The 13,815-nt window shown below is 41.0% G+C and overlaps 2 protein-coding genes across 2 annotated transcripts in view; one reads left to right on the top strand and one right to left on the bottom strand.

Moving 5' to 3' along the window:
* LOC107558006 (rho GTPase-activating protein 21-like) overlaps window positions 1-11,242 on the top strand; it is a 61,952-nt gene extending 50,710 nt beyond the window's left edge. The window contains exons 12-22 of the mRNA XM_016241607.1: window positions 1,903-2,053; window positions 2,142-2,284; window positions 2,698-2,856; window positions 2,950-3,028; window positions 3,359-3,432; window positions 3,575-3,664; window positions 3,992-4,117; window positions 4,197-4,238; window positions 5,394-5,499; window positions 8,074-8,105; window positions 8,232-11,242. Coding sequence (XP_016097093.1) covers window positions 1,903-2,053; window positions 2,142-2,284; window positions 2,698-2,856; window positions 2,950-3,028; window positions 3,359-3,432; window positions 3,575-3,664; window positions 3,992-4,117; window positions 4,197-4,238; window positions 5,394-5,499; window positions 8,074-8,105; window positions 8,232-9,773 — 2,544 coding nt within the window. The 3' untranslated portion in view covers window positions 9,774-11,242. The remainder of the gene's footprint in view (window positions 1-1,902; window positions 2,054-2,141; window positions 2,285-2,697; window positions 2,857-2,949; window positions 3,029-3,358; window positions 3,433-3,574; window positions 3,665-3,991; window positions 4,118-4,196; window positions 4,239-5,393; window positions 5,500-8,073; window positions 8,106-8,231) is intronic.
* A 185-nt stretch (window positions 11,243-11,427) lies between these two features.
* dpp6b (dipeptidyl-peptidase 6b) overlaps window positions 11,428-13,815 on the bottom strand; it is a 136,867-nt gene continuing 134,479 nt past the window's right edge. The window contains exon 26 of the mRNA XM_016241608.1: window positions 11,428-12,966. Within this exon, the coding sequence (XP_016097094.1) occupies window positions 12,817-12,966 (150 nt within the window). The 3' untranslated portion in view covers window positions 11,428-12,816. The remainder of the gene's footprint in view (window positions 12,967-13,815) is intronic.

Genomic DNA, 13,815 nt, shown 5'->3' on the forward strand with positions numbered 1-13,815 from the left:
ACGCCCACTGCTATGATTGGCTAACAGCTGTGTGTTTAACAGCTACATCCTTCACAGATGGCCGCTGCTGTGATTTAAGTTAAAAACACATAAATACTCAGCACGTATCAAACGATCTGTAATAACAGACAAAGCAATAGTGACCAAATAATAAAAACAGAAGGAAGGCAATGCAAAGACTGTATTTTTCCACAACTTGGCTCTGCACAGTGTCTTGTCTTCGGAGCATCTTTATCGTTTGGTTTCTGCATAGACCTGTGTTTGCCTCTTGTTATTTACACTACATGCGTGAACTGGTGGGTGGGGCTAAACAGGCAGTGATGTAGGAGCAGGCTTTGATCTACTTCTCCGGAGGCGGGGTTTAGCCACACTATTACATCATAAAGTGCAACATCCCACAACTTGTCGTTTTGGCAGATTGGCTTCAATATAAGCTGCTTTTAACTTACAGGATGTTTTATAGTACAGTGACCTCTTATATGTCAAAAGATCAAGGTGAATTTAGATTTATCTGTTCATGACACCTTTAAGGATTTGCCTAAAGGTCAATCCAAGATATCTCCTCTTAGTCAAATTCAAAGGCAATCCTATTGAAGTATTTGGACAAAAATGCATCCAAAGTGGTCAACGACATTCCACAACCTGTCGTTTTGGCAGATTGGCTTCAATATAAGCTGCTTTTAGACTAACGAGAAAGTTTTGCGTTTGGAAACTTACAGGATGTTTTATAGTATAGTGACTTCTTATATGTCAAAAGATCAAGGTGAATTTAGATTTATCAGTTCATGACACCTTTAAGGCTTTGCCTAAAGGTCAATCCAAGATATCTCCTCTTAGTCAAATTCAAAGGCAATCCTATTGAAGTATTTGGACAAAAATGCATCCAAAGTGGTCAACGAATGAAGTGACACCTCAAAACTAAGTATAAAGAGGTCAACAGATGCAATTCAAAACTGGCCATGGCTGCATATTCGTTTCCTTCTGTTGAACACGCCAAAATTGGATGAATTGGATACATAAACGGTTGAAAACTATTGCGATCTTGCTAATGGGCACACCAATTGGGCACACCAAACTACCATGTGATTAATTACTGTAACCGCAGGGAAATGACAACCGGATAAAGCTGGACTGGCTGGTAGCCAACTGGCCATCACTATCGGTTATCCTGCTGTGACGTCGAAGGCAGCAGACAGGGAAAAATCTATTTTATGCTTTTATGTGTGTTCCAAAAATCAGGCTCTGATAAAGCATCTGTTGTATACATTAAACTATTTCTGATATTTTCAGAAATCTGATTTATATTTTCTTGATTTATAATTTTTTATTATAGCAAATGGCTGCAATATAACAAAGAGTGAAAAATTTAAGGGGGTCTGAATACTTTCCGTACCCACTGTATATGATGAGGTAGGGACACACCAAACTGACACCAAAGAACTAGCGCTGAGGAAAGCAATGCATCGCATCGCATCGCCTGCATTGGGGCAAAAATGTTGCACTAGAAGACACTGGACAGACTACAGCAGATGGCCATTTAGCGTGTACGCTCTGCACTTACATGACAGAACATAACTGTCCCATACCAGCAAGTGGCAGTCGTCTGTATTCGGCATTCAAACAGGAAAATCGGAAGAGCTAGAATTGTGGATATACAAAACAAGCAGCGCTTGCTTTTACCATTGTTTACTCCAGCCGTGCTCTGCTGAGCTCCGCTGCCAATTCGACATGCAGAATCGGTTAAAACACAGCTGATGGCATTTGACTAGTGCCAATGGTGCGGAACACACCGAAAAAACTAAAGCCGGGCAATGCTCAAAAACCACCCGACATTGCCCGATGGCCAGTCATCAGCTTGGTGTGTGCCGAGCTTAAGATTGCCCTGTGTTCAGTGTCCAGTAATATGTGTGTCATTACAGTGCACCCAGCAGTAAGACAGAGCCGTCACCCAAAACCTCACGGCAGTCCCTCAGCATTAGACACACCCTGCTGGGCAGCAGCAGTAAGAGTCAGAGCCTCTACTCGCCCAGAAACGAACAGGAGAGGAGTAAAGGTAGCACACGGCATAATGAAATAACACTGAAACCCATCATGTGTGCTTGATCTCAGTGAAATGTTAATGTTAGCGATATGTGTCTCAGATGACTCCAGTCCTCCGAGAGATAAAGCCGCTTGGAGGAGAGGAATTCCAGGACTGAAGAAGAAGCTTCAAGATAAGAGGCCCACTGCTGGCGTCATGTTTGGAGTACGATTGGATAATTGCCCTCCTGCACAAACAAACGGAGTAAGAAATTCAAGAGATTACAAATGCACTACTGCATAATGCAAATTAAACCATTATGGGTGAAACTCACATAAACATGTCAAGGTTTCATTTCATTCCAAGAGCAAGTGGAAAAAAAACATTTTAATTAGATTTTCAATGAAGAAACTTACGCCTTAACAAATTTTTGCTTTGTGACATTATTAGTATATTTCCCACTCTATGTATCTGAATGTTTTACATTTGAATCTTTTTAAATTTTATATTACATTACAGAGAAGTAAAAAAAATTGTCATGATGGGAAAATATGAATGGTTCAAAAATAGGTTCCATTTTCTTAATGGAAAATTTACTTTGGGGTGAAAAATTACCTCCTTTTGGAGTTTTGTGACATTATATGGTATTAAAAATAACACTAACTATTGTGTTATAGTTTGTTCCTTTGATCGTGGAGGTGTGTTGTAAGTTGGTGGAGGAGAGAGGGTTGGAGTACACAGGCATTTATAGAGTCCCTGGAAACAACGCTGCCATCTCGAGCATGCAGGAGGAACTAGACACTAAAGGCATGACAGACATTGATATCCAGGATGATGTGAGTAAACACTTTTGTATTGTGTGCTATTATACATGAGCGCTGGTACCATAAAGACAGACCTGATCTTTATGCTTTTATTTTGTTCAGCAGAAGTGGCGAGACCTCAATGTGATCAGCAGTTTGCTTAAGTCCTTTTTCAGGAAACTTCCTGAGCCTCTCTTTACTAATGGTGAGACACATTGATCGCATAGAATAGATGATTCTTCTGGCTTTATACAAAACGCATGGAAAATACTGTGTGCTGTCTCTCATAGAGAGCATCTCATATCGAAGGAAATTTTGCATCTCAGCTCTTTTTTCTACACATGTGGAGGAAGGACTCCTCCAAGAGGACAACATGGGCCATAGCTCATATGGTCATAGAAAACCAGGCATAGTTTCCAAGCCTGAAAATGTTTTATATATATATAGAGAGAGATTTTGCGTATGTTCAGCTGAGGGTACCCTGATTAATACACTTCAGGACTGTTCTAATAATGCTTGTTTGCTCTGATCTTAGATAAATATTCCAACTTTATTGACGCCAATCGAATGGAGGACCCTGTTGAGAGGTTAAAAACACTGAAGAGACTGGTACGGTTTATCTGAAGACCGCTGTTGATTTACGAAATACTGACATTTACTAGATTAGAGAAAGAACAATATTTAAAATCAGCAATAAAATCCTCAACAGATAACGGGTATAAATCATATTTACTATGCTTATTCTGCCCAGATTCATGAGTTACCAGACCATCATTATGAAACACTCAAGTTCCTCTCTGCACATCTCAAAACTGTCTCTGAAAACTGTGAGAAAAACAAGGTATGGGCTTTGTAAATGTTCGTTTCATTTACCCGGTCTAGGCGAGTTCAACAACCTATTACAAGAAATGATGAATGAAAATACTTTAATCAACTGGTTTTGTAGATAGTATTATGTCACTGTAAATCATCACTTTCATAAAAGTTACACATTAAATAATATAATCAAATCATAAAAACTGCAGTGTTGCTCAATTTTGTCTGTCACAGCTTGTCCGAAGAACCTGGAGGCTGGAAGCACAAATGCTTGTTGTGTGACGTGGATTTCTCTTACAGATTGAAAAGCATTTGAAAGCCAGTAACGGAATCTTTTTATGTATTTAATTAGATGGAGCCACGTAACTTGGCCATTGTGTTTGGCCCAACTCTTGTCAGAACCTCTGAAGACAACATGACGCACATGGTCACGCACATGCCTGACCAGTACAAGATTGTTGAGACTCTCATTCAGCAAGTAAGAGCTTTTTTCTTTCATCTCTGTAAATTGATGTCTGAATTCTGCTTAACTTTCTGTCTGCTTTACTCTTCTACAGTGTGATTGGTTCTTCACAGAAGATGGAGATGAAGAGCCAACGGTGAGTCTGTAGTTTTTTCTGAGTGGATTTCTGAGCCCTAAACAAACATCCCCCTGCTATCACTCTCCAAGAACTGGAGACTTCAGGGTAACACTGGTCAGAAAAATCATCCTCATTTTCTCAGTTTCCCTATTGTCCCATTTCCACCTGGTTCACCTCGCTTTTGTAATAATAATAATAGTAATTCATTACATTTATATAGCGCTTTTCTAGGCACTCATAGCGGTTTATATTGTCAGGGGGAATCTCCTCATCCACCACCAGTGTGCAGCATCCACCTGGATGATGCGACGGCAGCCATAGTGCGCCAGAACGCCCACCACACACCAGCTCATTGGTGGAGAGGAGACAGAGTGATGAAGCCAATCAGTAGATATGGGGATTGTTAGGAGGCCATGATGAACTATAACTGTAGAACTATTTAGTCGCAGACAACATCGAGAAACTTCCTACTCCCTTACCGGGACAGATTTATATTTTTGGGACCCCAAGGAGAGTTCGGATCTGATGCATTATTTCATTTTTACAGAACAAAAGCTGCATTACAGGTATCTCTGAAACTAGGGTTTGAGGCAAGTTAGATGCTTACTTGAATATAGCTTCATGCAGCTTTGCATCTTTTTACTGAATTGATGAGAACCGCTTTAACTTAGCGTACAGTGCACAGGTCATACACTCATAGCATACAGTGCTCACCATGCTGTCTTTAAAAGGCTGTGGATACTGATCCGTGAGTTAAATCCACTGCTGTTTAATTCAGACTTGCATTGTCTTTTAAAAAGCTGAATACAAAATCAACAAAGAACTAATAAACTAACCACTTCCACTGTATTTCTGCTCTTCACTTTCATTCAGTAATAAATTCAAAATTTATTGTAAGTCCTGATTTGCTGGAAAATAAGAGAAACATGGATTTATTCAATCACTTTATGGACATGATAGGCCCCAAGCATTTGCATGTTTTGCATGGAGGGTGAAACTGCCACTGCTCACAAAACACATAATCTTTGCAAACAGTGTTTTATAAAGAAAAAGACAACATTTGTTTGTTTGGAAAAGCTCAAACACACACTGCTCAAAATGGCATCGAAAGTTCGCTATTGCTCATGTTAATGACATATGAATTTCACCTCTCTCATTGCTTGTTTTTGTCAGACCACCGTGGAGCAAGAGAGCACAGTTCAGTCTCAGCCTGTGCCCAACATTGACCATCTGCTGACCAACATTGGCCGCACTGCTCCATCACCGGGAGACGTCTCAGGTAATCTTGCGTTCATAGTCCAACTGTTCCAGCCTAGGGCTATGAGTTTAGAAGAATGGATATTACTTAAAACCAAAGTGAGACGTTCAGTGTGTTCAGATGTTACTGTGTGTGTGTATGTTCACACTCTTACTATATTTCAGATGATAAGCAGATGCTCATGCTTTCCATTAGATCTGTCAATGTTTAGAGCAAAACAAAAGCAAGCTTGCCAGAAATGTCTTGGTGCATATGTAAAGGTGAACTATTTTAGCAATTTTGCGTATTTGATGAGCTATCTGAAAAAATTGGATAAAATAGTTCCTATGTATGTGAAGCTTATGAATCAACCTTTTTTCATTGAATTTTTTCTTTACCTTCCGCCATTGTTTTAGACTTGTTGCCTTTATTTCAATGCTATGATTTCTCCAGAATTCTCCTTTTGCTTTGGTTTGTATTGGTTTGAACCTCACTCATTGTCATCCCTCCCCTAATGCTTTAGTCTCTGTTATGACTCCACTCCTCCTTTTCTTTCAGTTCTTTTCCCTCCTTACCCTTCTCTTGTGCTAACTCGGCGTGTTCTTTCCCAAAAGAAATGGAAAAATCAATGATAAACCACCAAAGGATTGCCCGTCTGACCCATCTTGTCTGTAGTGTTTTTCTTCTCCCTTGTCCCTGTCCAGCACTGCTCACACATTACCCAATCTTGACACAGGCCAAGTGGGCGGCGTCTATCACTCGGTGATGTCACTGATGGACTCTGTAATGTCTGTGATGGACAGCTGGGACTGTAGGAAGAAGGAGGAGTGTTGTCCCCAGTGTAGCTGCCTAGTCTGCAGAAATCCCCGATTCTTATAAATTGAAAGCGAATCCGGGACAAACCCACCAGAAAACAAAAGAAACAAAAAAAGAGTGTCAGAGAAGTTGATATTTGTCATCGTCGTGCTGCACGTTTCATATCTTATAAGACTATTATTAACAGAGAGGATACACAGCTGTGATGGTGTAATGTGTCTGAAAAGCCTCTTTGCTGTCTCTCGTTGTCTCTGAAGCTGACCACAAGGAGTTCTAGCATGGTATGGTCTTCAGGATTTCCTCCAGTCTTGTGGCGTACAGTAACTGTCATTGATGATGTCTGAAGGGGTGTGGTGAGGGGCTGAGCCGGCTCAAATCATAAAGCTCCCGACGAATGTCATACCATTCAAAAGCATTAGTATCTCTTGATGGAGAGTGAGCAAAGGGGCTTTTGAGTGGTGAAGTAGCCCATCGTAAGGACTCGCTTCCTCCTCGTAGCTGCTCTACCACCTTATAGCTTTGGCCCCTTTAGCCCCTTTCTGCCCTCCTGTCATATCTGACCCTTGTTGTCCCTTGTCATAGTCTCTCAGTGCTTTAATTCATTCTGCATCTCCATGTTCTGCACCGACAAGCTGATACCGTTCAACACAAACATGGTTCCCCAAGTGACTGATGTTAAATGTAAACGGCGATTTTCTGCGACGTAGCAATGACTGACTGCAAGCGTTAGTTAGAAACCATTTAACTACTCATGAAAATGATCAGAGACGTGATGTAGTGGCAACCAGTGGAAGTACAGACTGTGCAGGTCGCATAGTACACCAAAGCACAGTATAACAACATGGCGACTGCTAAAACGTGAACTATTTAAAATGTTCCACAACAACTTGACGTCTCTGTGTCTGTTTTATAAAAACACACCTTATTATCCTGTATTTCAAATGTCCCGTATCTAAACTTGTCGCAATGATCACAATTATTTAACCTAGTTAGGCATCGGACGATGTCTACCAAATTGGCATCGGACGATGTCTACAGTGAAACATCGTGATGGACGATGGCATCATCTATCGGCCCAACCCTAAACCTAATAGCCACTTATTTCCTTAAAATGCTAGAAATAGCATGAAATATATTACATAGTGGTGACAAAATTACAAAGCAGGTGAAAAAAACACAAAACTTAACTTCCTAAACAAAATCAAACATGTTATGTTTGCAAGCTTTTTTGCGAACAAGTGGCTCAATATGTATGCGTATTAAGCATATGAATCCCATGATGCAATGTAACCTAAGCTAAGGTAGGTTTACAAAAGTAAAGAATAAAGCACACTCAGCCATCACTAAAAAATAGCAGCAGCATTCAGTTTCCGACCAGATTCGCTACAACTCTCATCCCTTAATACATAGTAAGGATGTCCATCCCTGCCTTGGTGATGTCTCTGAGTTGGGAAAGAATGCCTGTAGACGTGTTCTGCTGGCTCTGTGTGTGTTTGTCAGTGATTGGCGGTTTAACTGTGGACAGGCTGTCTGTCTGTGTGAATGTGTGCATGAGCTGCCTCCTGTCTTACTGCACACTGCCGGGTTCTTGTCATCACTCATTTCTCTTTCCTCCATTTCTCTCTGTGACATGGCTTAAGTGTGTCGCCTTCATCTCTCAGATCTCTACATGACTCCACTGTTTGTGCTGTTCCACTGCTGTTGTGGTGAAGGATATTTACTTATCGTCTCCGGCTCTATGTCCCTGCTGTATTCCACTTAAAATATCTTGCTTACCTTTTTTTATCCTTGTTTCACTAGATTCAACCACCAGTGACTCTGCTAAATCAAAGGTGAGTACTTTTTTTTTTTTTAAGGAGATCATTACAAAATCAGTACATACAAAAGGAGACAATTCCCTGAGATTGATCACATTGCATTGTAAACTTACACTTGTCGTTATGTGCTTGGTTCTGTAGCAGGGTTCTTGGGGATCTGGTAAGGACCAATGTAGTAGAGAGCTGCTGCGTACTTCCATCTTTGCTAGCCGCAAACGCAAAAAGCCTAAGGACAAGCCTCAGCCGAGCAGCTCTGATGATGACCTGGATGCTAGTTTCTCTAAGAAAGATCTTCCAGTGCAAAATGATCCAAATTGGCGTGCTGATGACCAAACTGAGGATGCTGAGAGTGAAGTTGGACTTGATGACCAAATAGAAAGGACAGAGGATGATGAGCAGAGCCCAGGAGACAGCCTTGACCTAACCTCTGAAAACAAGCAGCTAATTTCCGAACATCTGCCCCAGGAGACTTGTTCTTCACCTAAGATCATTGCATCGCCCAAACCTAGTTATCACATGACTCGCCAGAGTTCCTTGTCCGATCCTCCCTCCAACTACGATGACGGATGTGTCTCGGATCTGGGCACGCTTAACAGCACCAGTTCACAGGCCTCAGTACCCAGGATGAGGCACGGGAGGACACCAGGCCACTGGATGGAGGATACAGGAATGGGCCCAGGAGCAGAGGTCTGCTCTATCACATCAGATTACTCCACCACCTCCTCCATGACCTTCCACACAGGGGTGGAGTCCATCGCCCTCAGTCCGGAGGTGCAATCTGTTGCAGAAAGCCGCGGGGATGATGCTGACGATGAAAGAAGCGAGCTCATTAGTGAGGGGAGGCCCATGGAGACTGACAGTGAGAGCGATTTATCGGTCTTTGCCGGTGGCCGAGATAGCGGGCCGACTGAAGATAGCAGACAGCTGGAGGGCAGCGTCACACCTCTGCAAGATGTACCCAACCTAATCCCCTCCCATCGAATCATCGCGTGCGACACCCTGGCACGCAAGAGAGGGAGTCGGCAGAAGACGGACAGCGAGTCTTCAGCAGACGGGAACCGCAGTGACAAGGAGTCTAGTCGGCTCTCGCGAGTGTTAGAGGCAGTCAAAGGCCGCTCCACCGGCAGTCTGAGCTCTTCCTCTCGCAGCGAATCAGAGCGAGCCGAACCCATGTGGCGAATCAAAATCACAGACCGGTTAAAGTGTCGACTGAGGACGTCAGCAGATGACATGTTCGGGGTGGGTTCCCAGTGCACCAGGTCACCCGAGACTCGAAGTAAACGGAAAAGCAATATCCGCCGCAGGCACACCATGGGTGGTCAGCGAGACTTTGCAGAGTTGTCGGTAATTGGGGACTGGCAAACAGTCGAGAGCAATGAGCTCTCGGCTATGGATCGCTTAAAGCCCAAGTGTAGTTCGCAGGACTTCTCCATCAGAGACTGGATCGCTCGAGAGCGACACCGAGCCAGCAACCCTGAAGTTAGTCTGGACTTACTGGACCTGCACCCTTCCCGATCACGGGACCTGTTATCCGCTGGGTCCTCGCACTCCCACTTGGGTCAGCTCCTTAATGGAGATGTAGCGGCCGCTCAGAGCAAGAGCCTAAGCCTGGCTGCAGATGCCCACCCTCACAAACTCTCTGGTGCACAAGTGGTCCGTTCCCGTTTCTATCAGTACCTGTGAAAGTGTGTGTGAGTGAACGCTCATGTATAGGAGTACACTATTTGAGTGTCTGAGTATTGGCATGTTTTAAGGTACTTGAGTGATGCTTGTAAGCCATGTTGGCATCAACGAGTCGATATCATGAGCGAGAATGTGTGTGTGATGTGAGATCGAGAGAAAGAGTGTATGAAATTGCTATCGAGCGTTCTCGGAGAGTTGCAAGAAATGTTTTTAAAACATCCTGTGATATTTCCTTCTGTGAATGAAATTATGTACCGATCCAATGTTGTACAGCGAACAGAGGCCCTCTCACTGTTGGCTGAAGTGCAGTATTGCTGGAAAACTGGGAGAGCTCGAATTCCAGCGAATATGGATTTTAGATTCGAGACGTCACACAATGGAGCAGTTGTAGTTGGCTTGGAAGATAAAGGCAAGTAACCGAGAAATAGGCTGAGCAGGTAGGTCAATAGGATGTTGAGAAGACTAGAGTGTCTTGAGCCTTGATAAAAGATTAATTTTATTGGAAGTGTAAACGCCTCGTGTTGCGATAGATCCTCAGTAACCAAAACAAGAATGTATCTGCTTGTTGTAATACTAAACAAACTGCCATTTTCATTTATGAAGTGTATATATTTCCCCTTTTTGTGCTTTTTTAGTTTATTCTGCCTGTGTTTGGACTGCTTTGTGTGCTGTGCTTTGGAAAGGTGTCTGTTTAGTTTTTCTTTTCTTTTTTTTAAGTGCAGTGCATGGCAGACACTCGGCACAGTAAAAAAATTTTAAATAACGGAAGACAAAAAGGAACTCCGTTTTACTGATGCAATTTGCAGTGTACATGTTACTGTTTGTTGTAATACGACTACTGAGACATGATTACTGTCTCTGGCATAAAGCTGGAAAAAAAGATGAGAAAAGAATGGATTGTTAAAGAACAAATCAGGTGTCTTTGGATCATGAAAGTGCCTCATATTGAATACCGATCTTGGGTTGTTGAGGGTGCCACATCTCAGATACATAAAAATGTTTTAAAGATATGTATTTTATTTTTTTTAAATAAAAAAACTCAGCCACGCTTTCACACATTCATGGAAAAATGAGACGCTTCCATTCCTACAGCATTCCTCCTGGGTCTTAACACTATTTTAATGCATTATTGTTTTAAGTTTTGCATTTGGTATTTTAACCAGACTTGAATTTTAAATATTCCTGTAAAGTAAGTAACTTAATTGTACATATCTATTACATGTTGTAGCTGCTCCTCATCCTCCGGTCATTTTCATTGCATCAATTTCTTTTTGTAAGTATTGTACGATACAGAGGTGAGGTTAAGAGACCCGGGAGAGTGAACGCGAACATGCTAATCGTCTCTGGGGTCTCCAGTCTCCCTGTGTGTGAACAATGCCTCCCTAACTGTTTGTATCATGCTGGGTCTGCTCATATGGTGGACGCACATTGTAAAACACTGGAAAATAAACCCTTTTTTGTCTGATAAATAATTAGTGCTGTTATTTCATTTCCTCATCAATTTCAGATTTACACCACAAGGGGGCAGACTGCCATTTCAGGAATTTGCATAATTGTGATGGTTAAGAACAAAACGCTGAAACTTTATCCAATAAATGTGAACAGCATAAATGCAGCCATGCAGTATCTTGCTTTTAAGTGAATAAACAAAATAGCTTTCAAAATGCTTTATGTACAGGGTACACACAAGTAGGGACCAAAACAGTTGTAATTGACACGCGTCAGTGCGTCTGTTTACAAGACAGGATTTCACTTACAACAATAAATTCAGTGGAACCACATAGGAACATTCAAGCTGTCAAAAGTAACAACACGTAAATAGATACATTAAAACAAAAGAAACCATCTTGCCTCCATGCCAAATTATAGAGCAAGAAAATATATTCTATGCATAACGTTTTTTCAAAGACATTTGTAACCACATATGAGAAAAACAAGACACATAAAACAGACCTGCCCAAAGACACTAGTCCTATGTATTCTGTGTTCACAGATAATCTACTGGATTACTTTACAACTCAACTAGTACACAGGACTGTAAAGAAAATGTTCTTGGCAGGATTGTGGCATGGTTCTCTTTGATAACATAAAACTTTATTTCTAAACTTTTTTTTTTTTTTTTAATTTGTCCATAAATTATTGGTCCTACCTCATGGACTGCCTGTCTTAAGCAGGTTTACTCCAATAAGGCACAGTGACTAAATGAATATCCATTTGCAGCTGCACTAAAAAAAAAAAAAAAATCAAGACTACTTTTCAGAAAGGGCCGATTCACAAATGAACAATATGCCATTGTGCCCTCATGCGGACGCTGATGTGGATAGTTACAACAACTGTTTTACAGTAGCACATTTGATGGAACAAATAGCCTCATGAAATGAGCAGAACAAATTCCTGTATAAATTTGTATGTAAATGCTTTATGCACATTTGTTCAGCTCCAATAATTTTTTATGTAAATTACCACAGTCAACTGACATATGAAATGGTTTTATAAATATTTCGCACAAATTCATTCAGGATGAATAGGCTTGATAACGATGACATTGACGACAGAAACAAATGGGTTCACAAGGACATTTATACCCAAATAAAGGCCGTAAACTGGTTTGAACTCATCAGAACGTTACACAGCAGGGAAAATAATGCTATTGAGTAAATTTGCAGCTTTTAATTCCGGCCAATCATTCTTCTGTATATTGTGCTGTCGTCTCTTAAAGCTTTCTGTCAGCAATGCATGAATTACAGAACACAAGCAAAAGAGTTTTGACTGAATCACGCACGTCCAGCTGGTTTTCTCATACTGCTTGTGTGGTGCTTTGAGTATGAGTTGGTTCATCATGTACCTCCACAGGTTATTATATCACCAAGTCATTCAGATTCTTTCCTGAAGGCAGTGAGCCAATCAGAGTTGAGGGGCGTGGTCTATGCAGAGGCTCAGGAGAAGCCATCAGAAATACTATGGGGATGGAGGAGTGGGGGATGGAGAGGAGGAGTTTGCATATTGGGCTGTAAGCTGGCTTGTGCTGGATCTGAGCAGAACTTTAACCATCATCCTCGTTGTCCTGCTCCACTTTATCTTCAATCGGTATCTCTGGGGGTCTGAAACACTCCACAAAGAAGTTGACCAGCGATTGACTCAGATGTAGCTGCGAGTCTCTCGAGTGAAGGAAGTGGCCTTCATCTGGGTAGATCTGTCAAACAAACAAAACTCATTCAGTCAAGTACCAATCATTTTACTACACTAATGTGACTGATTTCTGAATGTATCACACACACACACACACACACATATATATATATATATATATATTGGGGAAAGTTACTTTTAAAAGTAATGCATTACAATATTGCGTTACTCCATAAAAAAGTAACCTAATTACGTTACTTAAGTTACTTTTTATCTAAAGTAATGTATTATGTTACTTTTGCGTAACTTTTTTAATCGGGACAGGGCTTGCTTGTTTGTTTTTAAAATAAAAAAGTTCTATTTTTGGCAAATATAAAAGCTTTTTCACACCAAAAGTAAAATGAATAAGCCTCAGGCTGAAGGGAAAGTACAGTAGAATGCAGAAGAAGAAATTACAACACACTTCAGCAATAAACAGACACACAAATGTTTGTCTAGAGTAATTTGTGCTTATTAGTACGCTTGAACTGGATCATCGAAGCTCAGAAGCAAATAGAATGGGATTAAATACATAAAGGATATTTGTGTTGTTTAACATTTAATTATTGCAGGTTTGCGTCATATTCTGAGTTGCATTATTTTTATTCATTTTGAAGAATACTGAATCTGTTTTTTTTTGTGAGATGAATTAATGCATATTCATATTTACTTTAGAACTACAGTAACATCTTCTGTTTTCTCTCAACATGGGGACAGGAGAGCTGTCAGTCAATAAATTGGAAAAAATTAAAAAGTAATGCATTACTTTACTAGTTACTTGAAAAAAGTAATCTGATTACGTAACTCGCGTTATTTTAATGCGTTACCCCCAACACTGTATATATATAGAGAGAGAGAGAGAGAGAGAGAGAGA

This window comes from Sinocyclocheilus grahami, unplaced genomic scaffold, assembly GCF_001515645.1.
Source record: "Sinocyclocheilus grahami isolate Dianchi unplaced genomic scaffold, SAMN03320097.WGS_v1.1 scaffold628.1, whole genome shotgun sequence".
NCBI classification, from domain to species: Eukaryota; Metazoa; Chordata; class Actinopteri; order Cypriniformes; family Cyprinidae; genus Sinocyclocheilus; species Sinocyclocheilus grahami.